At 45.5% G+C, this 23,777-nt stretch overlaps 10 protein-coding genes across 10 annotated transcripts; 4 read left to right on the top strand and 6 right to left on the bottom strand.

Annotated features, from left to right (window-relative positions):
- Positions 1–183: 183 nt before the first annotated feature.
- C8R40DRAFT_1161512 (glycosyltransferase family 50 protein) lies at positions 184–1,663 on the bottom strand (the record flags this gene model as incomplete). Its single annotated transcript, XM_046230129.1, has 4 exons — positions 184–438; positions 495–804; positions 866–1,369; positions 1,422–1,663. 4 exons carry the CDS (start codon positions 1,661–1,663, stop codon positions 184–186), a joined length of 1,311 nt encoding a protein of 436 aa, XP_046084633.1.
- Positions 1,658–2,831, bottom strand: C8R40DRAFT_1253523 (ARF/SAR). The gene is made up of 8 exons (XM_046233731.1): positions 2,738–2,831; positions 2,621–2,679; positions 2,499–2,559; positions 2,374–2,439; positions 2,086–2,318; positions 1,948–2,026; positions 1,869–1,891; positions 1,658–1,816 (listed from the first exon to the last, which is right to left on the bottom strand). The coding sequence occupies exons 1-8, from the start codon at positions 2,778–2,780 to the stop codon at positions 1,811–1,813; spliced, it is 570 nt and encodes a 189-aa protein (XP_046084632.1). The 5' UTR covers positions 2,781–2,831; the 3' UTR covers positions 1,658–1,810.
- A 793-nt stretch (positions 2,832–3,624) lies between these two features.
- On the top strand, positions 3,625–6,528 carry C8R40DRAFT_1172327 (kinase-like domain-containing protein; the record flags this gene model as incomplete). The annotated part of the gene is made up of 8 exons (XM_046231838.1): positions 3,625–3,686; positions 3,739–5,134; positions 5,194–5,289; positions 5,350–5,409; positions 5,462–5,614; positions 5,692–5,766; positions 5,827–6,138; positions 6,193–6,528. The coding sequence occupies 8 exons, from the start codon at positions 3,625–3,627 to the stop codon at positions 6,526–6,528; spliced, it is 2,490 nt and encodes an 829-aa protein (XP_046084631.1).
- A 135-nt stretch (positions 6,529–6,663) lies between these two features.
- C8R40DRAFT_367309 (uncharacterized protein) lies at positions 6,664–8,743 on the bottom strand. Its single transcript, XM_046234854.1, has 2 exons — positions 8,536–8,743; positions 6,664–8,467 (listed from the first exon to the last, which is right to left on the bottom strand). Exon 2 carries the CDS (start codon positions 8,461–8,463, stop codon positions 6,799–6,801), a length of 1,665 nt encoding a protein of 554 aa, XP_046084630.1. The 5' UTR covers positions 8,464–8,467; positions 8,536–8,743; the 3' UTR covers positions 6,664–6,798.
- Positions 8,744–8,960: 217 nt separating this feature from the next.
- Positions 8,961–9,668, top strand: C8R40DRAFT_1049682 (uncharacterized protein; the record flags this gene model as incomplete). Its single annotated transcript, XM_046224579.1, has 1 exon — positions 8,961–9,668. One exon carries the CDS (start codon positions 8,961–8,963, stop codon positions 9,666–9,668), a length of 708 nt encoding a protein of 235 aa, XP_046084629.1.
- A 1,071-nt stretch (positions 9,669–10,739) lies between these two features.
- On the bottom strand, positions 10,740–11,440 carry C8R40DRAFT_1172324 (uncharacterized protein; the record flags this gene model as incomplete). The annotated part of the gene is made up of 4 exons (XM_046231837.1): positions 10,740–10,776; positions 10,829–10,950; positions 11,018–11,207; positions 11,271–11,440. The coding sequence occupies 4 exons, from the start codon at positions 11,438–11,440 to the stop codon at positions 10,740–10,742; spliced, it is 519 nt and encodes a 172-aa protein (XP_046084628.1).
- A 42-nt stretch (positions 11,441–11,482) lies between these two features.
- C8R40DRAFT_367470 (uncharacterized protein) lies at positions 11,483–11,911 on the top strand. The gene is made up of 3 exons (XM_046234855.1): positions 11,483–11,572; positions 11,623–11,811; positions 11,863–11,911. The coding sequence occupies exons 1-2, from the start codon at positions 11,563–11,565 to the stop codon at positions 11,796–11,798; spliced, it is 186 nt and encodes a 61-aa protein (XP_046084627.1). The 5' UTR covers positions 11,483–11,562; the 3' UTR covers positions 11,799–11,811; positions 11,863–11,911.
- A 6,293-nt stretch (positions 11,912–18,204) lies between these two features.
- On the bottom strand, positions 18,205–19,800 carry C8R40DRAFT_1049407 (WD-40 repeat-containing protein; the record flags this gene model as incomplete). The annotated part of the gene is made up of 7 exons (XM_046224560.1): positions 18,205–18,451; positions 18,507–18,619; positions 18,667–18,758; positions 18,818–19,018; positions 19,073–19,181; positions 19,228–19,513; positions 19,574–19,800. 7 exons carry the CDS (start codon positions 19,798–19,800, stop codon positions 18,205–18,207), a joined length of 1,275 nt encoding a protein of 424 aa, XP_046084626.1.
- Positions 19,801–20,190: 390 nt separating this feature from the next.
- C8R40DRAFT_1161509 (uncharacterized protein) lies at positions 20,191–20,820 on the bottom strand (the record flags this gene model as incomplete). Its single annotated transcript, XM_046230128.1, has 5 exons — positions 20,191–20,277; positions 20,328–20,454; positions 20,508–20,544; positions 20,600–20,768; positions 20,818–20,820. 5 exons carry the CDS (start codon positions 20,818–20,820, stop codon positions 20,191–20,193), a joined length of 423 nt encoding a protein of 140 aa, XP_046084625.1.
- Positions 20,821–21,007: 187 nt separating this feature from the next.
- Positions 21,008–23,459, top strand: C8R40DRAFT_1049732 (major facilitator superfamily domain-containing protein; the record flags this gene model as incomplete). The annotated part of the gene is made up of 10 exons (XM_046224583.1): positions 21,008–21,255; positions 21,308–21,606; positions 21,666–21,721; positions 21,773–21,932; positions 21,994–22,057; positions 22,113–22,521; positions 22,577–22,636; positions 22,693–22,756; positions 22,809–23,184; positions 23,243–23,459. The coding sequence occupies 10 exons, from the start codon at positions 21,008–21,010 to the stop codon at positions 23,457–23,459; spliced, it is 1,953 nt and encodes a 650-aa protein (XP_046084624.1).
- Positions 23,460–23,777: the final 318 nt, after the last annotated feature.

Below are 23,777 nucleotides of genomic sequence, written 5' to 3'. Positions count from 1 at the left end.
CCCGAAGAGGGAAGAATTTTCGCGTCAGTATTCAGAGAATAAGCTTGGGTTATAAACTGTGTATCTGCTACGAAGCGATTAGATCTTCTTATTTTTCGGAAGAGCTCAAGGAGAGCCTCCATTCGACGTTTTCCCGTTTGTTCCATAAATTCATTAATATAATTTACTTTAATGTAACTCATATCATGTCTTCTGCACCTCCAGATCGTAGCTTTCCATCAGCTGTACTACAACCCAACAGTTTCCAATGACGTACAACAAACCTCTCACCCAAAGTCCATGGAATACATTCGAACCAAGGAATTCTAATTTGTAAGCTTCAGAAAGCCATAGCGCTTGAACTGAGACCCAAACCGCGACGCAAACTACGGCCTTTGTTCTTGACATTGTTATGTGGGGTAAGACGAGTGGCAGGAGCAAAAGGTACCATAGAAAATACTGCAAAGTAGATGGGGATGAGAAGAATAACAGAGAGCATTCCTCTCGACACTCACCTGGGATGTACATACTTTATTGAACACTACGAACAGCACCGTTTGGACGAACCAAGCGAAAGGTAGATGGGTCTCTGACCTTCCGAACACTAGACCCGTGCCTATAGCCAGTGTCATTTGCGGCACGAAGCTTGTGAGCGGTGATTGAAGCACGCGAGTCCAAGGGGACAAGGGATCGACTTGGAACGCGCTTTCATGGATGTTCGGATAAGTCAAGTATGTGAGATAAAAGTATGGAGAAAAATTATGTCGATGGTCCAGTCGGTGAAGGTGGTAAAGATATGATTCGTATAGGAAGGGGTATCCCCAACTGCGAAAAACGAGAGGATAAGAAGATAGAACCAAAAAGCAAGGTAAACATGAGAACTCACATAAGGTAACAGAACCCACTCAATGAAACGAAAGTCGACACGCTCAAACTCCCAAATCTGACTACCCTCCAGTTGACGAACTGGCCCAGTCCATAACCTCCACTTGCTAACGCACTAATACACGCAAATCCATATATTGCGGGATAAATCTTCCAGTGAACACTGACTCCCAGCATGATTGCAGCAAGGTCCCAGCGGTTCTTGAGCGCGCCATACAGCGTGAGGAGAACAAAAAGGGACAACACTGACTCGGAAGAGCCACGAGTTGATATCGAGAATACCATCGGGTTGAGTAGATGAAGTGCACTGTACAGCGTCGCATGTTTTGCTACATTGTGTGTTTTTGACAGCACGGAAGAAATGAGGAGATTGTAGAGGAGAATTCCATTGATGATGTCGCAAGCGGCAAAGAGATATTTGCCGAAAGAGGCATGGAGCCAGTCATTCGGTGAAACGATGAGGGCAAGTAGTGGGGTATAACGGTACGTTTCTCTGCTATATGGACTGCAAACACCTGTGGGTGACCAAATCTTTGTCTACGATGTGTATTACTCACTCTCCAAAATTGAATACATGGCCTAAAGGACCTCGAGCCGTGTTCTCATCTCCTGGTCCAGGATGTAAAAGAAATTGGGCAGCATCGGTGAATACACGGTAGTCGATGTCAGTGTACTTTACCAGCGACCTGGCATCGTGCCATTCACTGTACAAGATGAGCGCGACACGTATGACAACTGAGAGTATCAGGACATTCCGAAAGGAAGACAAGGTGGTGGTTATTATGGAAGAAACAGTCATAATTGATTAGTAGGAAGAAAGGATCACACAGGCAATCAAGTATCCGAACATCATACAAAAACTATGCTACGACCCAGCGCTTCAGACCGTTTCAGTCGGGGATCTATGAGGTAGAGAACAAATGGCATTATATAAATGGCAGAAGTTCTAGATCTGGAAAAACAATGTTAGCACAGAACTGATATTCGAGCCAATGAGCATTTACGTATTGTGATACCCATCGGAAACCTGCAGATAGTGAAACGTTAATCGACTGGGATAAAACTAGGCAAGGGAACACGTACCGTCCCCGTAACCCTGTCTTTGAACAACCGAACACATGAAAATTTCGATGGGTCGAATGTCGGTGAGCGGAACTTTGCCCTACGAAAACTCGTAAGAATTCGACTCTAGACACAGAAAAGACCGGGGTGATCACGGACCTTTCCAGTGGTCTGCCATAGACCCAAATGATGCCTCAGTTCCTCCTCACTGACGGCGCCTTGTGCGTCAATCTTATTTCCGAGGATAAGGAAGGGGACCTTGGACAATTCCTCGATAGCAAGGAGAGCGTCAAGTTCTGCTTTGGATTCAGGGAACCGCTCAAAGTCGGCACTGTCTACTAAGAATACGATAGCATCAACCTCAGGGAAATAATCCCTCCAGAGACGACGAGCTGACAAGGAATTCAGTAAGAAACACTGAGAATAGGATATGCGTGCACGACTCACCTTGCAAATGTCCTCCCAAATCGTAAGTGGTGAATTTGACGTTTCCAATGGCCAGCTCCTCGGAAGCTGAGCAAGAGATAGTAATTGGTAAGTTGGAGTAGGGATGATATCTGAGAAACACCGACTTGGATGCAAAGTGGGCTGGAGCGTAGCTAATCTGTCGTTCTTGAGCATGTGCAGCAAAGTCTACGCAAAGCATGACCAGTGAGTTCGAGAGGCTTCCCTTTGACATAATGTGAATACGCACCGTCTTTCCTGCATTGTCGAGACCAAGAAACAGAATTTTGGCATTCTTATGCAGCAAACCTATCGGAAATTCATATTTGAGCGTTTGTATACGTCTTCTTGGACGAAAGTATTCTACCCAGTTGAGCAAGGACGTCCCAGAACCAGTTAATGATGAACATGTTGAAGAAAAAATTCAAGTTGGCTACAAGTAAGGAAGAGAAAGATACACGCGGGGTAAGCGCTTGTGCTGCGCTTGACCGTGTCAAATAATTATACACGTCACGAATGGCTATTCCTGACTATTCTCGACCTCATTAGACGTTTTGCACTCCCTACATGCTGTGTTTGCGATGGAAAATATGAATTCATGTTTTATACACAGTCAGAGTGTGTATGTTTAATTCTAGTACATTGATGCTCCAAGAGCTCAAAGGAACAACATCATACAGAAGGGAGAAATCCACATTTACAATGAATGCGTTGGAAGCGGAACAAAATTCCGAAGGGAAGACATGATTTGAGAGGATGATTTGAGAGGGATAAAGTACTAGCACAGGGAATAACCACGGAATAACTGTACATGTATGAGAGGTCTGACACTCACATCACCATGAAAACAAAAGAGCGAGCGAGTTCTATAAACCAATCGAATCACTCTTCGCTGAACCGCATCGCCTCAACCTAGCGTAGAAGCTTGTAGGACGGGCACTGTCTAAAAGGTCGCGGTAGAGAAAAGAAATGAACAGAAGAAAATTTTATACTGCTTTGAATCACGTGCCGGCTTCTCGGCAAACCATGATATCATTGCGTGCCTATTTGCCTGGGCCTTGACTTTCAATAAATCGATTGGGGTATCATTTCCACGACATAACTTCCTATAAAACTCATGGAGTACTTTGACACTCAAAGCTGTGAACGGAACTCTTATCATTCACCACGGGTAAAGTTTAATTAAACGGCTTTGGTGTTCTTTAATCAGCTCAGTCGTTGCTCGCCTCTTCACTTACATGTACCGGTCTCGGGATGCCTGTCGACGTTCCTTATTATACTCCCCCATTCATCTGGAGGTTTTGGCTGTCTGCATTGTATGTTTTTTCTGCTCTCTATCCCTAATTGCTTCATCCTTATCATTCCCAGTGGTCGTAGCCACGGCCATCCTCACGGCCCACGAGTGCACATATACGACGTAGACTCTGCCAATCTCAGCGAAACAACCTGTACTCCCGCACTTGGCCGCAGTCGTACCGTATTCCAGGACATTAGCTGCGCGTCCTCACCCAATTCACGCGCCGTTTACGACAAGGCAGAACGCGGATTCATAACCCTCCAAGCACAAGCAGAAGACGCGCTACAACGGCTCATAGACGCGCTTTACCTTCCTACCAACTCGACCATAACTACTCGCATTCCTATCAGTCCCTCCGACTTGTCTACCATCATCAAGTTTTTCGTCTTCCTTCGTTTCAGAAATGGCCCCCATTATCGCAAAATCGTGCAAGAACTCATGGAACCAATGGATTTTCAGGTCTCAACTAGCGCCATACCAGGCGCGAAAGGAAAGACTGTACTATCTGTTTACAGTCCTCTGATCCATCAAGTCCGGTTCCAGACCGTATTGGAGGCTTTTTGCAGGTTCTTCGAGGGTGCCATATGGGATATGAAACCACTGTGCAGTTCCACTTTTTCTGATGGTGATCATCCAGATAGCCCATTTTCTCCTTCCAGTCTCATTCCGTCATATGCATTCAAATCGTCCGACCGACATTCTGTCCGAAAAGATACTTGCCTTGATGTGTTAAACAAACACTGTTGGCAGTATTCTCGTGAAGCGGAAGTCTGTCTCGGTATCTCCGTCGAGGCAGATTGCGAATTCATACTACCCGAATGCTGCTTCGGGATCTTAGACGAAAGCTTTGGTGGCGGTATCAAAGAATCCGAGTCGTTCGATTGCTTCTTCCCAATCCTTCCCAAATTGGCATTGTATGTTCTGCGCGACGAGGACGGGTGTCGCGATGATGTCCGAGCAAAAGGCCCATCTTTCATCGAAGTCGGGTCCGAGCTCGGGCTGGACATCTATCTGCGGAATGCAATGGTTTTATGTAGCATCCCTCATGTCCAGCGGAGTAGCGAAATTTTCATCCCTCACCACGATTTAAAGACGCCCATACTAGAACTGGACCAGTTCACCTGGACCACCGTCGACAGCACAGACTCAGACACCGCAACAACTCCAACCACTATTGCAGAGCACCTCGCTACACAACTCGATGCACTCTCCGCCATGGAAGACTTTCAGAGACTTGCTGATAAAGATATGCCTGAACTCTCCGGACCCAAACTGTTCTTCTCCTCCCTTTCGTCTATCGTGCGTTCGATATCCTCATACGACGAATTTCGTTGCCGGTGGATGTTTGACAATTTCATTGATTACAGTCGTTTGAAGCAGAGGTGCAGACATAAGTTTGGTATGGAGAGCGTAAAGAAGATGTGGACCCTCAGGCAGAATATAGTCCTGAGTGATCTGACTGACGAAGTTGGTACCGTGCTGTTGTTCACCATTATCGTCTTGCTGATGATCAACTGATAACTCAGGTGGATGTAATAGGTCAGCACCCTGTTGCTTTCGGTGCGTTCAGTGACGTGTGGATGGGGAGGTGGCATGATACAGTTGAGAGCAAACATCGGGTGGTTCGTCTACCTTCGTTTGAATCCTGCGCACTGTTCACCATCGTATATGTTTTTTCTTAGGTTGCAATCAAATATCTGCGCCAGGTAATGGTACAGAATGTACGAGAAAAGCTGCTCAAGGTGATTTCAAAAAAAAAAAACGTCTCCACGAATCGATCTGACACCCTTGCAGCGCCTTCAGGCTGAGCTGCTTACCTGGCACCAGCTTTGTCATCGTAATCTTGCTACACTATACGGGATCATGCAAACATCAACGAGCATCGGAATGGTATCAGCTTGGTGTGACAACGGAACGATATCCAGTTATCTCAAGAAAAAGCCTACAGTAGATAGGTTGAAGCTGGTATTATACGCATCCTTCTTCTACTCATTGTAGATTAATTTCCGCTACCGTTCACGCAGGTGCTTCAGGTAGCATCCGGAGTCGCATATCTGCACCATTTCAGCCCTCCCGTCGTGCACGGCGACTTGAAGGGGGTGGGTGTCTACCGAATTTCTTCATTCGTGATGGCTCATATTTCCACACGCCTCCAATAGGGAAACATCCTCATCGACATTCATGAACAAGCAGTTATCACAGATTTTGGGCTATCCAAAGTCATGGAAGATCTCTCCAATCTATCTCGGTCCTCGAGAATTGAGAGCGGGCGTTCGACCTCCACCTCGTTCTTTGCTGGGAGTACGCGTTGGATGGCACCTGAGCTTGTACTAGCGCTGGTCGAAGATGAGAATCATGAAGACGAGCGTGATGCAAGAGATGTTGGAAAGGCTGAACCTGGAATCGAAAGGGGGAGGCCAAGAGTGACCACGGCCAGCGACGTGTATGCCTTCGCTTCGGTCTGTTTAGAGGTAAGATTGTTTCTGAGCACTTCCCTCGTTCGATCTAATGGGATTTCCGCGCAGATCGTGACAGGCGATCTTCCTTATCCTCATCGGAAGAATGACTACTCTGTAACCGTCGACATTCTCCGAGGCGTTTCTCCCGCGAGAGGCTCTGACCTCTCCATTGCGCTCAAACGCATGTTTGATACTACCCCGAAAAACGATGGCAGTACGCTCAACTCTAGTCCGAGTACAAGTTCGCGTGCCCCAGCAGACGACGACGAAGAAGCTCTACGGAGTATTCTGGAAAGTTGTTGGGACGGACAATCATTCATCCGTCCAAACATGGAAGAAGTGCTGGTGCGTCTCAACGGCATTGGCACCAGTGAAATCTTGACCCCCTTGAGATTGCGTTGACAATATTGATTTTATGAGTTATGACCCATTTGCATTTGTTTCCACACTTTCAATGATATCTTATCTGTACACATTATGGCCATAATATCTCTTCATCACTGTGTTTTTGTCGCTCTGCATGTATTTTGTATCTGTATGTATGCATTGTTCAGTCGAAGAGTAAGATATAAGTGTAAAAATAAAGTATAGACACATATTCTATAACGGTTGTTGCTTGTGACTTGACTTGCGAGAAAATGTAGCACTTCAAACAAGATATCGAGAAATATTTCAGACATCCTTGGATGGCAACAATGTTTCAAGTTGTACACTGAAAAGCAAGCCACTTCGCCTCAAAGTGAAAAGAAGTTTGTAGTCCTCTTCATTGATGGGTTCCGAGAGCGATAAATTTACGCGCCGGAGGGGCGAAAAGTCCTTGGGAGGCTTGGCATTGGCAGGACACCATCTAGAAAGTATCGTCTCGACAAAAGCATCGTGGTCGAATCCAGGCGCTACCACTTTCAGAGTTAGTGTATGAAGGTTGGGAACGAGTGTTATATCAGATGTCTGCAAATGGGAAGTTTTGCTACAGCTGTGCAGGCTCTGCACGAACGCTTTGGAGATGGGAAGAACACGATTCATCTCATTGCAAGGATCAATGACGGTGAGTTCTTCGAGGAAAGGAAGTGTCTTCAGCAGGGAAACGAGGTCTTTGTCTTCCAGGGGCATGCCATCGAGCACCAATTTCGTCAATTGGGACTTGCAATGTGATTGAATGATGAAATTATCAATGCCGCGAAAAATGCTTTCAGACGTCCGTGTCAACGCATTTAGGGGACGCGGATCGCGTTGGACCTGCTCTAAAGCCAAGCTAAGCGTAGTGAGGGCGGGAGCAGTGAGCGAGGATAAGAATGCGGTCTGGAGCATGTCACTGCGATTCAGGTAAGATCGGCCGAATATAACTGAAATCGAGGTGAGTTTTGGAGCGGTGATGGGTAATTCAGGGGCAAATGGATCAGAAGGTCGTTGGTCAGTAAGAGTGAGATATTGAAGGTTCGGGCATAGTCTCAGCACTTCTGTGAGGTTACCAAAACTGGTTTTGTACGTGAATGTGGTCAGTTGGTCCCAAACCGTTGAATTTGAAGTGGTGGAAAGGCCGCCTTCAAGAACATCAAGGGTATGCAATTTGGGAGCATTGTTGAATACACTCAAATCCGCGCCAACTTGGGTGTCCGAGTTCAAACAGTGATGGATGGATACCGTCTCTAGTACAGGGAGGTCGAGAAGTCGCAAGGTGGGATAGCAAGACGTGGAGAGGGAGGTAACGTATAGAGAAAGACATTTCCATCTCGGGGAAGAGGTCAGGAAATATTGGAAGAGGCCACTTTCTTCATGATCGGGACTAGAGAAGAGTTGTACCTTTAGATGGAAGGTTGTCGATCGTTCGATATACAGATCAACCACCTCTTGGAGCCGCTCGTACTGCGCAGAGGATAGATACTCAGGATCCTCTAGAGGGCATCGGAACCGGATGGTGGTCCATAATTTCGGATTCCCGACGACAAATTCGCGCCACCGATTGCATACTGCACTGAGGACGAAAGGTGCAACAGATACATCGTATTTTCCCCAAGGTTCGACGTGAACGTCGTTGCAGACTTCTTGGAATATTTCGCCAAGGAGCTCGTTTGGAAGACGATGGAAAGGCGAACAGAGAGAGCCTAGAAATTTTCTGTAGTTCTTGGCCCTTGTGCGCTGATTTTTTAGAAATGAAAGCTGAATCTCCAACTGGGTGATGTCGTTGTCGTAGTCCCTCAGATCCTCGTCCAATGCCCCGACAAGGACTTTTACCTCAGATGACTGGTGTTCAGAGAGTCCACGGGATAACCTCGAATAATTGTGGACCTTCTCCAGGTCGATGGGGACGCGAGGAATCCGATGGAAAACGGTAGACATTGATCTATAGGATTTCATTTGTCAATATAGATTGATGGAAAAGAAACTAGATAGACCGTCAGGTCAAACTACCTTTAGTGGTGTCACCAACAAAAGCAGGAAAATACAATATTGACGGGCAAGAGATGTTTCGAGTAGGAAAAATGCCCAGGAAGATAAGGGGATAACGCTGTGCTTTTTAAACGGGGTTCCGGACCTAGATGAAATTCAAGTGGGCTGAACGATCGTAGATCGAAGCAAATTCGTAAGGTACACGAATAGAGCCACCGACGGCTACCGACTGGCGGCGATTTACAGAGTCCATGGATGAAAGCACGTATCTCGACGTAAATCGGCAGGGTCAAGGAAATGTCGGACTGACCTGCCGCGGTATAAGAGGGTATAAGTTCCAAAACAGATTACATAATCAGTATACCTACTTCCTCTTTCGACTTTCACAGGGCTTTTTCTGTTTTCTCCGTTATCGCTGGCTTCAGCTAGTCCAGCTCAGTTTTCTTATGACCCCCTGGACTCGATTTTTTCATACTCCCGCCGCTCGCAGAACTTCTTCTTACTTCTCTTCTAAAGCAGGAAGTGGCAGATACTTCAACTCTGCGAAACCATTATCAGCGCCAGCCACTCCGAAGAAGGCCACTGGCGTCGACAGCACAGAATCTAGCAAGAATGGTGTTACAGGGCAGGCTTTAAAAGTCGCGGAGGAATCTTCATCCAGCCGGCGAGAAATGCTGACGCGTTCAAGCGTGCCCGAATTTGTGCCTTCTACTCATCCAGTCATCGGTGACAAGGACTTCAAGCTTCATCAGTTCTTTTCTCTCCACAGACCTCTCCTCCTGCTGTCTGATCCTCCGTCTATCATGCGCTCCTCGCCACCAACGAGCATATTCTCGTTGTCCAAACCGCCTTCTGCTCATGCTCTTCCGGCCACCGAGGCATCACCAGAATTCGCGGCAGCTAGTGATGCTGAGGCTGCACGGACCCTCGCGAGGGCTTTAGCCATAAATCATGCTGGCGCCACTTTTGTGTGGGAGGAGACTCTGAAACATATAGGATTGGATGTCAATTTAGAACCAGGGAGAGTGGGGTTGCAAGAGCGCTTGGACAAGGAACTTCAGGAAGTGAGGTTGGATAGCACGAGGAGAAAGAAGAGAAAGAAGATGAAGAAGCACAAGTTAGTTTTTCGTCTACGTTCTATTTCTATATACTGATACCGTCTTTGCGCAGACTGAAGAAAAGAAGAAGAGTAAGTTCAAGTGACATCAATAGTGAAGGTCCTTTCTGACTATCACTTTCATAGCTTACTCGCTCTCAACGACTGAAGATGCGGTAGAACCTGAACAATTGCTCTTTACTTCCTAGCTTTCTATGTTGTATAGAAGAGCCCCCGATACACTAATTGCATTTCGTTTACATTTAAAACAAATCGTCTCCGATTAATCAAATCAACCCTGTCCTCTTACTCTTCTGTGAGCAGTACGATGTACATGTCATGTCGCTATGAGCCCTCACTTGGTATCAATTCGCAGCGGGGATTCTTGGCTATATATGCTGGAATCTGTGTTGTAACACTCTAGCTTAAGGGTGAGCAGTAACGGGCTTCCTGAACTATAGGCTCGAAAGAACGTGTCTGTGTTTTTCTGCTGTTGTCCGTCTTTCGTGCACATACATATCAAACCAGTGGTGAGAACCCCGGTGTTTGTTCAAAGACATGTTCTTCCGAGTGTACAAGCTAAGATAGGAGATAAAGAGGTATGAGTATGACGAACAACACCATGACGGTCGAACGAAGTCGCTCCTAGGGTGACATTCAAGTGCGTGTTCAATAGCGAAAGTTGCTTTTCGATCCTACTCACGATATAGCACTTGTTTCTATAGTCAAAATTTCTGGAACGATCTTTAGGAATCTACTCCTCATTCCAGGACACTGAGGCAACCGAGTAGATGGGTGAGTGAGGAATATAGAAGCGCCTCTACACAAGTTTTTCTTGCCAGATCATTCAACGTTATAGCCATCCGAGCCGCTGGGCGGATTTTCATTGGATTACGAACTTCCACTTTTGTTAAGGTTGCGAGATCGTTCAGGTAAGACACAATCCAAAGGGTCTATTTTTTTTTACTACCTAAGTATATACAATTGGGAGATTAGGTTTTTGACGCAGTGACTAAAACTGAGCACAAGCTGTAGCCTATAGCAACAAAGCATAGCTGTGAGGCTTGTCGTGAGTCGCTACCTTCGAAGACAGGATTAAGTTCACGAACCGAGTTTATTATACAAAAGTTTACATTTCGTTGTTTATGGAGGCATGATACATGAGCCTAGAGATCATCGTGAGGACCAGCTAAGGAACAGACAAAAAGGAAAACGTACCTAGGCTCAATGTCATTACGCAGAAGTTTTAGGGACTGGAGATTCCCTTCCAAAAAATCACATTTGATTGAAGCAAAAAGGAGCGTGTCGACGGATTCGGTTACTAATGCAAAGCAGAGGGACTGTAGATCCATGTCAGTGTTTGCAATTGAGCGTTTGGTACGAGGACACTACCCAGGCGAATTATACAAGAAGAAGCCTAGCTGAGACGAAAAGACTGTGTGGCTGTACGAGATTCTTTTGAGTAGGCGAAGTAAGCGAGGGCAGGCAAACGGAAGGGAAGAAGATGCCTACAAGATCATAGAGATGCTTTGTCGATGGTTGTTTTTTCGTGTTTCCTGCAAGATCAAGCAAAGAGAGTGGCGATCCAATGACGGACCTGGCATATGGACAAACAAAAGAGATGAATATTCGACAAGAACAGGCAGGTGTCAAAACTTACGCGTTGCAAGAAGTCCCGGAAAAAATGACGTTCTTGTATTGGGTCCTGAAGAATTTGATTAGTGCAAGGCCAAAGATGATGGATAGTGCTATCACATTCGAATCGAACTCAACTGGTCGAGGATACGGGTGATACCGCCTGTTTGGTCTGTCGGAGCGGAAAGCAGGCATTTAAAAAGACGGGGAAAAAAGAGTGTGCGTTGAGAAGAAGATGAGGGGAGAAAGAAACCAGGTCCTCAAGAGGCAATGATCTTATATCTGAGGCGTGGAAAAGGTGTTTGTTAGAACTCTAAATGGATAGAAGTCAGCATAATCTTACATACCTTTTCGTCAAAATTCTGACCCGCACCTAGAAACCCACCGTCGCCGGACGATACACTCCCAGAGAAAAGAACGACTGCCACCCACACGGACAAATTCGCCTAACAACTCTCACAAACGGATGGCAACACAAGCAACACGACATCAGGATTTGCCCACGCCTACGTCCTGCGATCTGGCCAGATACAGGACAAGTCCTTCGCATTGAAACAAACATGCTCGTGCGTAGAAGCACGCAACGAAGATTCGATATTCATATGTGCGGCCACCAGAAACATTCAAGAATGAACGACGAAAGACCAGAACAAGGAGGAAAGGAGGAAAGAAAGCAATTGGACGCTTGAGTATCCAGACCGCATCCCTGCTTCATGCACACTCTCATTTAGAATGTGGTCTCTCTAGCTCGAGGCGGCGTTTGTGCCACGTTACACCCTAAATAGGCCATAGGCGCGTAAATGTGTGACATTCGTGTCGCCACCCGACGAAATTGACTCGTCTGGAAATCGCACGAAACATATGAATACACACGTTGGCACACGGAGTTCTTCCAAGATCAATCAATATATACTTATTCTTCTCTTTGACCATTCAGATTCCATTCCGAGTAGGCAAGAACGTTCAAAGAAGGGAACTTGTATTTTGTACTTGACGCGATAAAGGGGAGCGGTTATCCAACCGAGACCTAGCGTGTTGGGATAGCGGATTCGAGGGGAACCGACGCCGACCCTACGGATAAACGCGACAAAGGGTAGCATCATTCTGTGCAGTCGGCACAGTCCAATTCTTCACATCGTCGACATGCTTCTTGGATGCGGGAGGACGAACCCGATGACATACAACCTATGAATTTTCTGTCAATGTCTGTATTGTGTGGGTAAAAAAAATCTGACCAGCGTACCATGTCCCCTAGTTTGACCAACAATCTTCTGAGAAATCGGCGGTAACAACAATATCACAAGGAAACGTGGAAGACAAACTGCTTTTGTCAGACTTAATGTATGTGTCATTTTGGTAAAAGGAAGTTGAACAACATACCATGGGAGGCTCCTAGTTCAATCCAGCAATGTATATGGTATCAAGAGTATAGCAGCATTGGACGCAGATCCTCTTGTCGGGGAGTTATCCTGAGATGGATGGTGTGGAGGCACATATTTGGATACCTGTATTTACAGAGATTTGTGTCTATGAAGAGAGGTGGCGGCACATCGCTGAATATTTGCTGCTGGGGATACGCGAGTGCAAGCAGGGAAAGAAAATGTGCGGAGGGCTTCGATTCACAACAGGTGAATGTAGCTCTTGATATGAAGGTAGGTGATTTTTTTAACTGCAGATAACAAGCGATTCCGAATAATGATGAATATGCAGGTTCTTCGTTCGGTATTATCTGGGGACTTCGGTTGAAGGCGCCTTGGAGGTCCAGGCGTAGATGATCTGTTATCTCTGGGCTTCTTGGAGAAGGGGCGGCTTGAAAATATTTTAGAGGATATGCTATTTATCTTCGCCACCTCCAGAGACCCTGGCTTGTCAAATTAGAGGCAAGGAATGTTTGTTGCCTATTTTCTACAATGACATTGAATTTCGTAGCATGATGCATCAATTTCTTCACTCATCATGCGAGTTTGCGACGACACACCTCAAGCCCTTGTAGTAAATGCGAAGCACTTCTTTTAAAGATTTAAGAGACTATGAGCAAGCATGGTGGTCGAGGAACAATAATGCGATAACCCGCCCTGCGCGTCAAGGTGTCGCTCATACTCTCCCAGGCTACCTCAGGGCTACCTCATTTTTTCTTTGCTTCAATTCCCTGGCTCAGCATTCGACCTACTTTGAGCATAAATTTATGATTTCTACCCTCAAAATTTTTCTTGCAGGTTTTACAGCGGCTCCGAAATCTTAATTCGCTACAGATTCAACGCATATGGTACTCCGAAGAGGTTTAGGGCCACCGCAAAGCGCTGTTCAAACTTGGTGATCCTTACCGACTGGGATGTAATGCAACTTCGGATGGATTGCGAAGCACGGATTGGTTTTCATTCGTAAGTTTTCAGTTTTTTTGAGCCTCTACAAGGCCATCCGACATTCTCAATTTCGCCCCACAGACTGCCCACTAATATACGGCTCATCATCCCCAATACAGGGACCTCCATGATTTGAAACAGAAGATCATCCGCCTGTAATTCAAAATTCAGAAAACATGAGAAATTTCGTCCTCAACAACGACCAGACAACGACTAGGGAAATTAGCGTGTTGACCGGGTATCTCCAGGGTATCTCGGTCAGTCTATATTTTGTTATCACTGCCATTTCATATGGTCAACTTATAGTCGCGTAGCCATCCATCGTTCCCCCCTCCTTATAGTGATGGTTCATGAGGTACAAAATCTCCGAATACCACGCCCACCAGTTAGCGTGTTTCAAATCTTCCCAAGTACAAACAATTAAAGACCTTTCGCCTTGTAGCCGAATATTTCTACCGCTCCCCAGCCTTCGGGTGATCTGGTCGCATCGCCTCATAGGCAATTCAATTACCAAGACTATTGCTCTAGGGACCATTAGCAGCCACTAGAACGAAGATTTTCTATCGCCAAATAATCGTCCAACCTCATCCACATCATTAAGAGCACAAGACAAGAAGTGGGTGAGCTCTATTTTGACTCTGAGAATTAATGATCGCCCATCGTAATTTGAATCGAGATTGATCAAACTTTGCCATATGTATGCTCAACTCAAAATTTCGATATATGCTTTCAATAAACATTGAGTGGCTGGCCTAAGCTGGGAGTTCGAGTCGGCGAGTTTCAATAGACTGGACGACGACATTTCTCTGACAACTTTTTTCATAGTCGACACTCGCTCAGTGACTGAAGATGTAAATATCTGGATCTTTCTCTGTGGCATTGTATCCTACTTACAGGATCATTTGATCTATAAACGCCATGCGAATCACTACATCTCAAGCAAAACGTATACTTACATTCATACCAATAAAGCCAAAAAAATTTCTCGTCATTTTGAGGACCGTATACACGTTCATTTCCCTCTCAGAGCCCTCTATAGACCGCGAGAGGAGCCGCTGCATCGACCTGTAGAATAGTAACAATGAATTCAAGGGGCCAGAGCAGAAGGCGAATATGGTGAAATAAGATGAAATTAATGTGAAGTATTTGTCCTTCATTGACATTGTCCGGTCGTATCGTTCGGACCATCTACGACGAAAACTGATTGGTACATGAATTCGACCAATTTGAAACAGAGTGCGAAGTGCCCAACAGGTGCCAGAGGCTTCAAAAATTACTCGTAAATATCCCTTTTGTTCGTCTCGAATTCTATACGCTAGACGCAACGATATCAACCACCAAACGCTTAAACATCTAGTCAATGATATTTCGTTCATGTTTTCTTTCAATAAGTATGTATATACAACGGGGTCCTACGGTCTATTTCAGACGAAACCAAGATCAAGCGTGGTATAGCTGTGGTCTTTCTCAGCCCACCTTCTCGACATGAGTGAATAGACATAACACACCTGGTAAGTTATAGTTATGACACAGTGCGATGGTAGTTCGATCAAGCAGTATGATACATAGGGTGCGTGCTGGAGATGATTGTAAGGACCAGGAGGTATGGATACGACTGAGAACATGCCTAGTATTTACAAAACTCCACGAACCGAAGTGAGTTTCCAATTCCCTCTGCGGAAAATATTTGTTCAAGCAGAAAAAGTGTGTGTGGCGTAACAGAAGTTGGTCGCCCTAGCAGTCCGAAAAAAAGGAGAAGGATCTAGAATTTAGCGTGGAAGATGTCGATGAACTCCTTACCTACTTTCCAATAGATTTGTACAGGATAACGATAACAGAGATGCAAAGAGTTGTACTAGGGTTCAAACATTTCTGAATGTTGGACTAGGAAGAAAGATGAATAAGGGGATGAGGGCAAAAGATGAAAACAAATAAAAGATATATACGAGCTAGGTTCCGCATTTCAAGCAAAAAGAGCGGCAATTCGTCGATAAACCTGAGAGGCCCGTAGAAAAGATCAGATATTGCCTTTCACAAAACATGAAAACATTTGTATGCACTACGCGGAAAATTTCCAAGAACGCATCCCAGACGAAGTAGTGGTTTATATCGAAGTCCTGAGTAATCTATTACATAGCTCAAGACAGCGAAGATTGAATGAAATTGAACTGTTACCTCGCTTTGAGACTCGATAGGTCGAGGATAGGGATGATAGCGCCGTTTCTGTGTGTGTGTGCGCGCTGGAGGCATTTGAAGTGACGAGAGACAGACTGTAAGTGTGGTGAAGGGAAGAAGGATGCTGTAGAAGAGCGTGGAAAAGGAACTGAATTAATCCAAAGCAAGGCCGTCAATGAGCCAACGCGTTACATACTTTTCGTCCAATCTACCATGCCGCCCTTTCAAGAACAAGCACAATGGGGTTGCCATCGTATTCCCTTCGTCCCTCTGCCTTGATACAACCGACAATGAAACATTGCCAGCATCCGCGGAACAATGCGAAAGACCATTTCTACGTCGTTCACGATCGGAGGAGCATTCAACCATTCGATGCATTGATTTCGCCTTCTCATATTCTTCAATCTTGACTCTTGCTGTGGCATTCAACCTCTTGAAGTTTACGGATCGTTATCGTGGTTCAAATTCGTGCAAATTCGTCAAGACGCTATGAACTCGAGTTAACTCGTTCATACGCTTTCCGATGACATGGATCGCATTCAAGAAATGCGTAGAGCGGACTCGATTTCTGGGGTTTCGGCTCCTCCTCCTTGCATCGCCAGCGCTTTGGGCGGGCATTTCCAGGCATTTCTTTTTAGTAGCGGCAATCGTGACACGTCACATCCCAAAAGAGCTGTGAATGCATAACGCCTTCTAAAAGTGTTTCCCAATCAATATGTCCTTAACTCTTTCAAGAAACGGTCTCAATAACCATTACGCTATCCGTTCGGAATAAACAATGTGTGTGCCCAACGTATTTGACCCCAGCAGCTTTCACGCCTGAAAATGATTCATGGTGGCCGGCGAAGTTGAATTGAATGAAATTGCTGGATCATGGATGCGACCAAGACCGGACGTTTTCTTCAAAGCGAGATAATTGTTCAATCAATCGTCAAAATGATTCTTCGAAGCATTGAGGACAAACTGACGGAATATGGTTTACGTTGTCAATAATTGTACTTCGTCAATAACTGTAAATTACAAGTACCACTTACCATTTATTATGGTTTCCTATTTCTTTCGACGATTAAACTGTGGTTTGGCCCTGGATATGTGGTAGCAACAACAAGTTTCTCCAGAGATCGCCGTGTGGGTCGCCGTATGTGTATTATAGATGGTGTATCATCGTTTCCATAATGATGCAAATCGGCAAAATCGTAGGTGATTCTCAACTCTTCATTCCACGAGTTGGTCGAACTTGACAGGCTTTCCAAAGCGAGACCGTCTGGCGACCTTGGTTCGGAGGGGGGTACGCTGATACAGCGGGCAGGGCATCGCAGGACCATAATTTTATCCGCCCAAAAGGTTCAATTTGCTTCTCGACCAGCTAATAATGATATAGGGCGAATCAGTAGTCTTCAAGATCTGGATTATAATTTGGGGGCGCGCCTCAAGAACCAACAACAAATGCACCGTTTCTAATTTCCAGCACTCCAGGGATGTTTACACACGGCACTATCGACAAGTCTGGGGAGCAATATGGCGCACGTCTTTCAATGCAGATCACGTCTTTCAATGCAGATTTGAAGTATCCTAAGGCGAAGGAGATACCTAGAAGCCATGAAAACCTAGAGAAAACGCTTGGAGGCCTTATAATGGGCTAAGAAATATTTATTACTAATGAGATCCACCGTCAAAAAATACGTGATGCCATTCCCGACTGTGATGCGCCGGAATTTATCAACCTGTAGCGCACAGATCACTCCGAATTTCACTCAAAAATACTTAGCACATATGGCGACTCTGTAAGTAGGGTGATCAGTTCAGTAATTCCTCACAATTGATTCATCGACATTTTGTCCTCCAATTTCCATTATAGATAGGTATACATAGGTGCATTGTCTTATATCAGGACCCCGGACTACAGACCAGAATGTCTTATCCGAAAAGACCAAGCACTATGATGCGAACCAAATTTGCCAAAAATTCCATGCCTATGATGCGAACTGGGGTCTGGCCGTCAAAATGGCTCAAAATGGTAGGAGAATACCAAAACTTTGCGTTGTTACACATTTCTGATTGTTTTGAGGCTTTTTGAGGTCGAATATTAGTCTCAAAGGAAAATGTTAAAATTACTCGACTGAATCACAGCCAATGTGACGACTGTTCAAAGGAACCCAAATGCACTGATAGCTTTCATTGCACACAATACTCTCCCAAATCCATAGACATAAAGCATTTAGAATGTTCATTGAGCTATGTATTCACTTTCTATCAGCTTGGATACTTTGTTGAACCAGCAACCATCGATTCCGAAGTGTAACTAAATTTCACTGTTCAAAGGACGTGGGAATGGCTGTAACATTCACAAGCCTGAGCAAAGCCTGATCCCAATCTTCAATTAATGCCATGTATATACAGAAAATAGCTTCGAAAGCTAGATTAGGACTTCGCAAAACTAATCAACCCCCAAATCGCGATGCGTTTATCTTTTCCGCCACTCACAAGCCATCTGCTTCGTTTCAAATTGTCTTCAACCGACATATCCTCGTCCTCATCTGTATGATCATCATGCTCAGACTGCTCCGTCGTACTAACAGATGTAGCAAACCTCAAAGCCTGACACCCGTCTTTGTGGTATTTCAGAGTTCCGAGCGGTTTGAAACTTTTGGTGGAATAAAGGCGAACTCTGATGAACCAGGATTTGAAAAAAAAATCACAGAATCAAGTGAAAGTTAGCTCACTTTCCGTCCCAACCTCCTACGGCACAGACACGTCCGTCGTCACGGATGGCGATACAAGCGTTTCCGGGATGTTTGGTGCGAAATGTGGTAGAGTAATCCTGTAACGTAGAAGCCTTTTAAAAGATGTCGATCCGAATCTACGACGAGATAAGTCAGAGACACAACTCACAGTCAAGTCGTATCTGCCAACTATGTGATCAGCAGAAACTGTAAGGGCAAATCGGTTGTCTGAGGATACTTGCATGGCCATTACTGGTAGATGGTCAATGAGTGCCCAACGCGCACTCGGGGAAAGTAAGATCGAAACACACTGGCTTCTTGATGTATTTTCGTGTTCCAGATGACTTCCCAATCCTTCCCCTCGACCGACGCTTGCCTCTCAATATTAGCGTAGCGCCTCAAAGTAACGTCCCCGCTTTCGTAAGCTATTAGTACCCGGAGCTCCGGTGTGACTTTCGATGACTGAGGTGATGAGGACGTCGTTTCGAATAGATGCAAAGACATTATTATGCCTGGTATAAACAATTAGTGGGAAGCGCTGTTTCCCAAACAAAGAGGATTGGCACCAGTAGGATCTTCTCCTGTTCTACCATTCTCAGAGAATATCGATGTCTTAACTCGTTTACCAACTGCTGCATGCAAGCGTTTACATGAAGGCAATGACCATACATCGGCCTAACTTCAGGTCAGACAGCGTATCCTTTATGTCTTTTCCGCATACCTCAGATGATTCAATTAGGTTGGGTAGTGCAATGAGCGCAGGGAGCACTGACGACGAATCCGTTGTGGATGTGCTTGCCGATGGCAAATTTTGCGGTAATAGGGTAGATCCAATAATTGATGTTGGGAGGAGGGAGAATCGGCAATAGTTCAGAGCGTTCACGTCCAGCGAGAACCTCAAAGTCGGTGTAGGAAGATCTGGTAGAGCAGCTGAGCCGCCGATACCAGAAGTAATTGAAATTTCATCCGGTCGGTTCCAAACGTGAAGCTTGTTGTCTCTACCGTGCCTAATTCACAAGTGTTTTAGGAGATATACCCAAATAACAAGTAAGGTCAGACTGACGGACGTGATTATTCCATTTCCATTCTCCCATTCCTCGATGCCCAAGAAACCATCTTCGTGAGCTTTCCACGACGCGATGGCGCGCAAGGTTCTGGTTGAAGTTAAAACTGCGCGACCTGACGCATCGCCAGAGTATATACGTTCGTTGTCGGGAGAAACAAACAGGGCAGCAACAGGGGATGTGTGAGATCGCAGAAGATGTATTGGCGTAGGAGCTTTAACGTTGGACATGGGTGTTACAAAGAAAGTATTTCAAACTTACGTAGCGACCCGCTGTGGCTTTTTATTCCGCGCATCATAAGGAGCGGGGTGCTGCTCCAATCTGTATTATATGCAGGTGATATGGTGTGTCTCATGAATGTACCCGTAGCTAGTTGTCAATTTTGGGGTTTCGGTTCGTACATATACTTGTCTACATAAAGCACAAACTTCACAAACCATGATTTTGACCCAACTCTCGTCCAATCCGCAATGGTTAAACAACGGCCCGTTGCAGAAATGTTTGCGCTACGCTCAAAGGACCGTAATAAAAGCTTGAAGATATGAATTCAGATGATCATCAGAAACGTTGAGAAGAATTGGAAAGAGTTCCGCATTGGATGTTTCCCATCTTTGCCACAGTTACTTCCCAAGTAGTTTCGCATCGACGACATCGCTCGTGAGCGCTTCTGGTCCTTCACGAATCTCTATGACCTTGCTAACATCCGCCTATAGTGGAGCATGAATCAGATGAACCAGAGATATATGGAAAATCTTACAGTTGTCTGAAAGTCAAGCAGCGCACTGGCATGCAGTGTGAGGAGTCCAATCTCGCTAGACGTTGGAGCCCAGTTGATTAGAACAAGTGGAAATGAAGTTCTTCCATCGGAATGGACAAGTGCATGGCTGTAGGATACCTGTTTATGAAAGGCAATCAACTAAAGATCGACTCGACTAACCTAAGTATCACATATCGAGGACTGTTCTCTGGAAGTTCTGAAAAATATCTAAACACATATGCCAGATTATGAATCGGAAGGCCCATCCTCACCTTCTGCCAATTCCTCGATACTGATGTTATCGAACTGTTCAACCTCCTCCATAATCAGCTTCTGCTTGTTTATCTTGATAACGATCGCAGCACTTCCTTCATTTCTGCGAGCAAATCTGAACTTTCTGAGCGAGTCCTTGATGGATTGAGGGATGTCTACTGTGTGAGACTGGAGTGAATCATGAGATACTGAGGGAACAAGGAGGAAGAACGCTTGCCATGGTGGACGTTGAAATAGGTCCGGTGGAACTCCGAATTTGATGATTTATCTTATCTCATGCCGACGGGATGCCTCACCTTTGCGGCACTCATAAACTTTCAGCGACCGTGTATTCGATCAGTGAATGAACCCTGACATGAGCTCATGGGTTTTATCTGCATCCGAACCTTTCTTTCCTTCCAACCGTCATGTCCAGGAGCAGACATCCTTCCTCTGTGAGGCCTGATTTCTCCAGGTCAGCAACTACCGCAGGCGATAATCTACTTATTCCCGATGGACCAGTCAGTGAGGAAACTGCCCAATTGATACACGACCTTGTACACCCACACCACGATAGCGAAGCGACTTTGGTCGATACATATACCACTGCAGAAGAAGAAGAGGAACGCGAATATAGGAGACGGTTGCCATGGTGGAAGAGACCGTCGCCTGTATGGTTAGTAACTTATCGGTGGGCCCATGGACTATGATTATTAACAACTATCTAGGCTACTAGTCTTGCTCCCTATCACCAGCATATCTATGAGCGCGACTTTGGCACCCAAAGTCGAAATATACACTGATCTTGCGTGTGCGCAACACAAGCCAGAGATTGCGGACAATCACATTCCTTCTATCACTCCTTATCTTCGTACTACCTCTGCAGTCGCCATTACCAACTTTCCCGCCACCTCTCATAATATTTCAGGAGAACTACCTGGAGCCATCGAAATACCTACGAAGAAGCCTTCGAATCCTTGCAAGAGCGATCCCGTCGTTCAGGCGGCTGTGGCTAAACTCGCGGCAGGTCTTTATCAGCGTCATCCGTTTAATGCGTTTAATGCTCATGAATGGATGAACGTATAGTCATGACTGCATGTATGGGTGTTCTAAGCTGCATCACGACGGGATGGTGGACTTCAGTACGCGTATCTCCTGTCTTTTGGGTATACTTTCGTTGATTTTTTCCTCAGTTCTCCGATCGTCATGGGCGTACCGCTGCTCTTGGTATATCAGTATTTGGTATATTGATAACAGACGTGAATTTCATTCTCGTCTACTACTTTTCTCGATCTCTACCTGGAGGATATTGGTTCCTCGTTCTTGGACCTCTTATAGAAGGTTCAATGGGAGGTAAGTTCGTTTCCACTATTACCGTCTGTTTTCACCATACCAAAAATACTATATTGTGCAGGCTTTACCACTGCTATAGCAACAATCCATGCCTATTTGGCAGATACGACCACTTCTGCTTCCCGGTGCGCAGTTAGTTTGAAGTAATGATCTCGTCACGAACTTGTTTTTTTCATTAAGTTCACGGATGTTCTCCATGAACCTGGGGCTTCTATTTATCGGCTTTGCGCTTGGTCCTACGCTCGGTGGTCTGTTAATCCGGTTCACGCAACAAACAATATACGTCTTCTATGTGGGCGCCCTCATACACATGATATACGCCTTCATGATCTGGTTTATCGTCCCAGAATCAAATAGCCAAAAGAAGATGCAAAGGGCTAGAGCAAAATATCAAGAGGAACTTGAACAATCGCAACGAGCTCGTGAAGGAGCCGGTATACTCATTAGAGCAAAACGATTATTCTCTTTTCTGACACCTCTGGCCGTGTTCAATCCTGTACCGGTGTCAGAAAACCCACTCAAACCGCCTCGTCAGGATTGGAGCCTTGCTCTGATTGCGTTGAGCTATGCATTCACTGTTTCCGTTGTAGTCAGTATTCATTCGAACATCCAATCCAGATGGTTTGTTTTGACCATATATACAGGGATCCGTCACGTATAAGTTCCAGTATGCTGCTTCAGCATTTGATTGGAGTTCGGAGACGGTTTGTCCTTCTATTTAAGTAAACTTTGTTTGCCAAACTGACATGGAATCCTGAAGCTTGGGTATTGGCTGAGTCTGGTCGGTGCGGCTCGCGCCTTCCATTTAGCTGTCATCCTTCCGCGTTTGTCACTTCTTCTCGTGGATATTCGCATGGCTGATCTACAGATGAACAGTTTGTATCAAGCTGTTCAAACGAAAACCTCCCAAAGCATTGGCCGAAGAGTCTGAGCCTTTGATCTCATCCCCCTCAAGTGCTACACCACCGACTTCTGACGCACGCTCCGATTCCCCGTCACGTCTCATGGAACCTCATTCTAGCGCATTTGACCTAGGCCTCGCGCGAATATCGTTGTCCGTGGAAATTCTGTCGTATCTTCTCATGGGCCTCGTGACCACACCTCTGGCGTTCACCTTATTTGGAATGCTAGGCGCACTAGGGGGCGGTTTTTCGCCTGCCTTGCAAAGTGTCGCTCTTGAGATGTACACCGCAAGGGGAGGCACCGAAAGCGGTAGACTTTTCGGCGCTTTGAGCGTGGTACAAGCCTTAAGGTTCGAAACTTTGGTCTTCTTTTTTTAGAACTTCGATGCTAGTGATGGATTTTGGCAGCTCCCAAATCATCGGACCGGCCATGTATGGATTGGTATACATGAAAACAGTCGCTGTGTTTCCACGAACAATCTTCTTCGTCTCAGTGGCTTCTACGTTTATATCTTTCGTGTTCCTGAGTTTTGTCCGCCTTCCACGAAGTGACGGTGCCAGAAAATTAACACTTGCTGATACGTCCGAAGAAAGGTCGGGGCCGCATACAAGAACAGAGGCTTGAGCCTACTACTAGTTACGTGAGCGTTCTTCTGTACATATTACACCTTCGTCCTGTCTACATATATCTATAGTTCACTCAGAACTTCTTATGAGACCCCCTAAGAACCCTCGTTTATGATCATAAGTGCATGTACTTCTCTGTTGTTGCAAAATTTCTCACTCGGGCTAAGGAACTTTTTGCTCACGGTACCTTATCATCAGGCTATGTACATCAAGTTCTCCAAATGTGCGGTCAATTCTGGGTCAATCCTACTGTCGTCTCCATTTGACGTCGACCTTCCATAAAGCGAGGATCAAGGTACCACTTGGGGAACTATTA

This window comes from Lentinula edodes (genome assembly GCF_021015755.1).
Source record: "Lentinula edodes strain Le(Bin) 0899 ss11 chromosome Unknown C8R40scaffold_25, whole genome shotgun sequence".
NCBI lineage: Eukaryota > Fungi > Basidiomycota > Agaricomycetes > Agaricales > Omphalotaceae > Lentinula > Lentinula edodes.
The sequence above is the reverse complement of the archived record's forward strand: the minus strand, read 5'-3'. Positions and strand labels throughout refer to the sequence as shown.

What these genes read in the sequence shown, in the direction of transcription:
- C8R40DRAFT_1253523 (XM_046233731.1), bottom strand. Translation starts at nt 2,780, where the DNA reads ATGTTCATCATTAACTGGTTCTGGGACGTCCTTGCTCAACTGG. An exon ending in TATGGCAGACCACTGGAAAG is followed by an intron (nt 2,027 to 2,085) that starts GTCCGTGATCAC and finishes GAGTTTTCGTAG; the next exon opens with GGCAAAGTTCCGCTCACCGA. An exon ending in AAGACAGGGTTACGGGGACG is followed by an intron (nt 1,892 to 1,947) that starts GTACGTGTTCCC and finishes CACTATCTGCAG; the next exon opens with GTTTCCGATGGGTATCACAA.
- C8R40DRAFT_367309 (XM_046234854.1), bottom strand. Translation starts at nt 8,463, where the DNA reads ATGTCTACCGTTTTCCATCGGATTCCTCGCGTCCCCATCGACCTGGAG.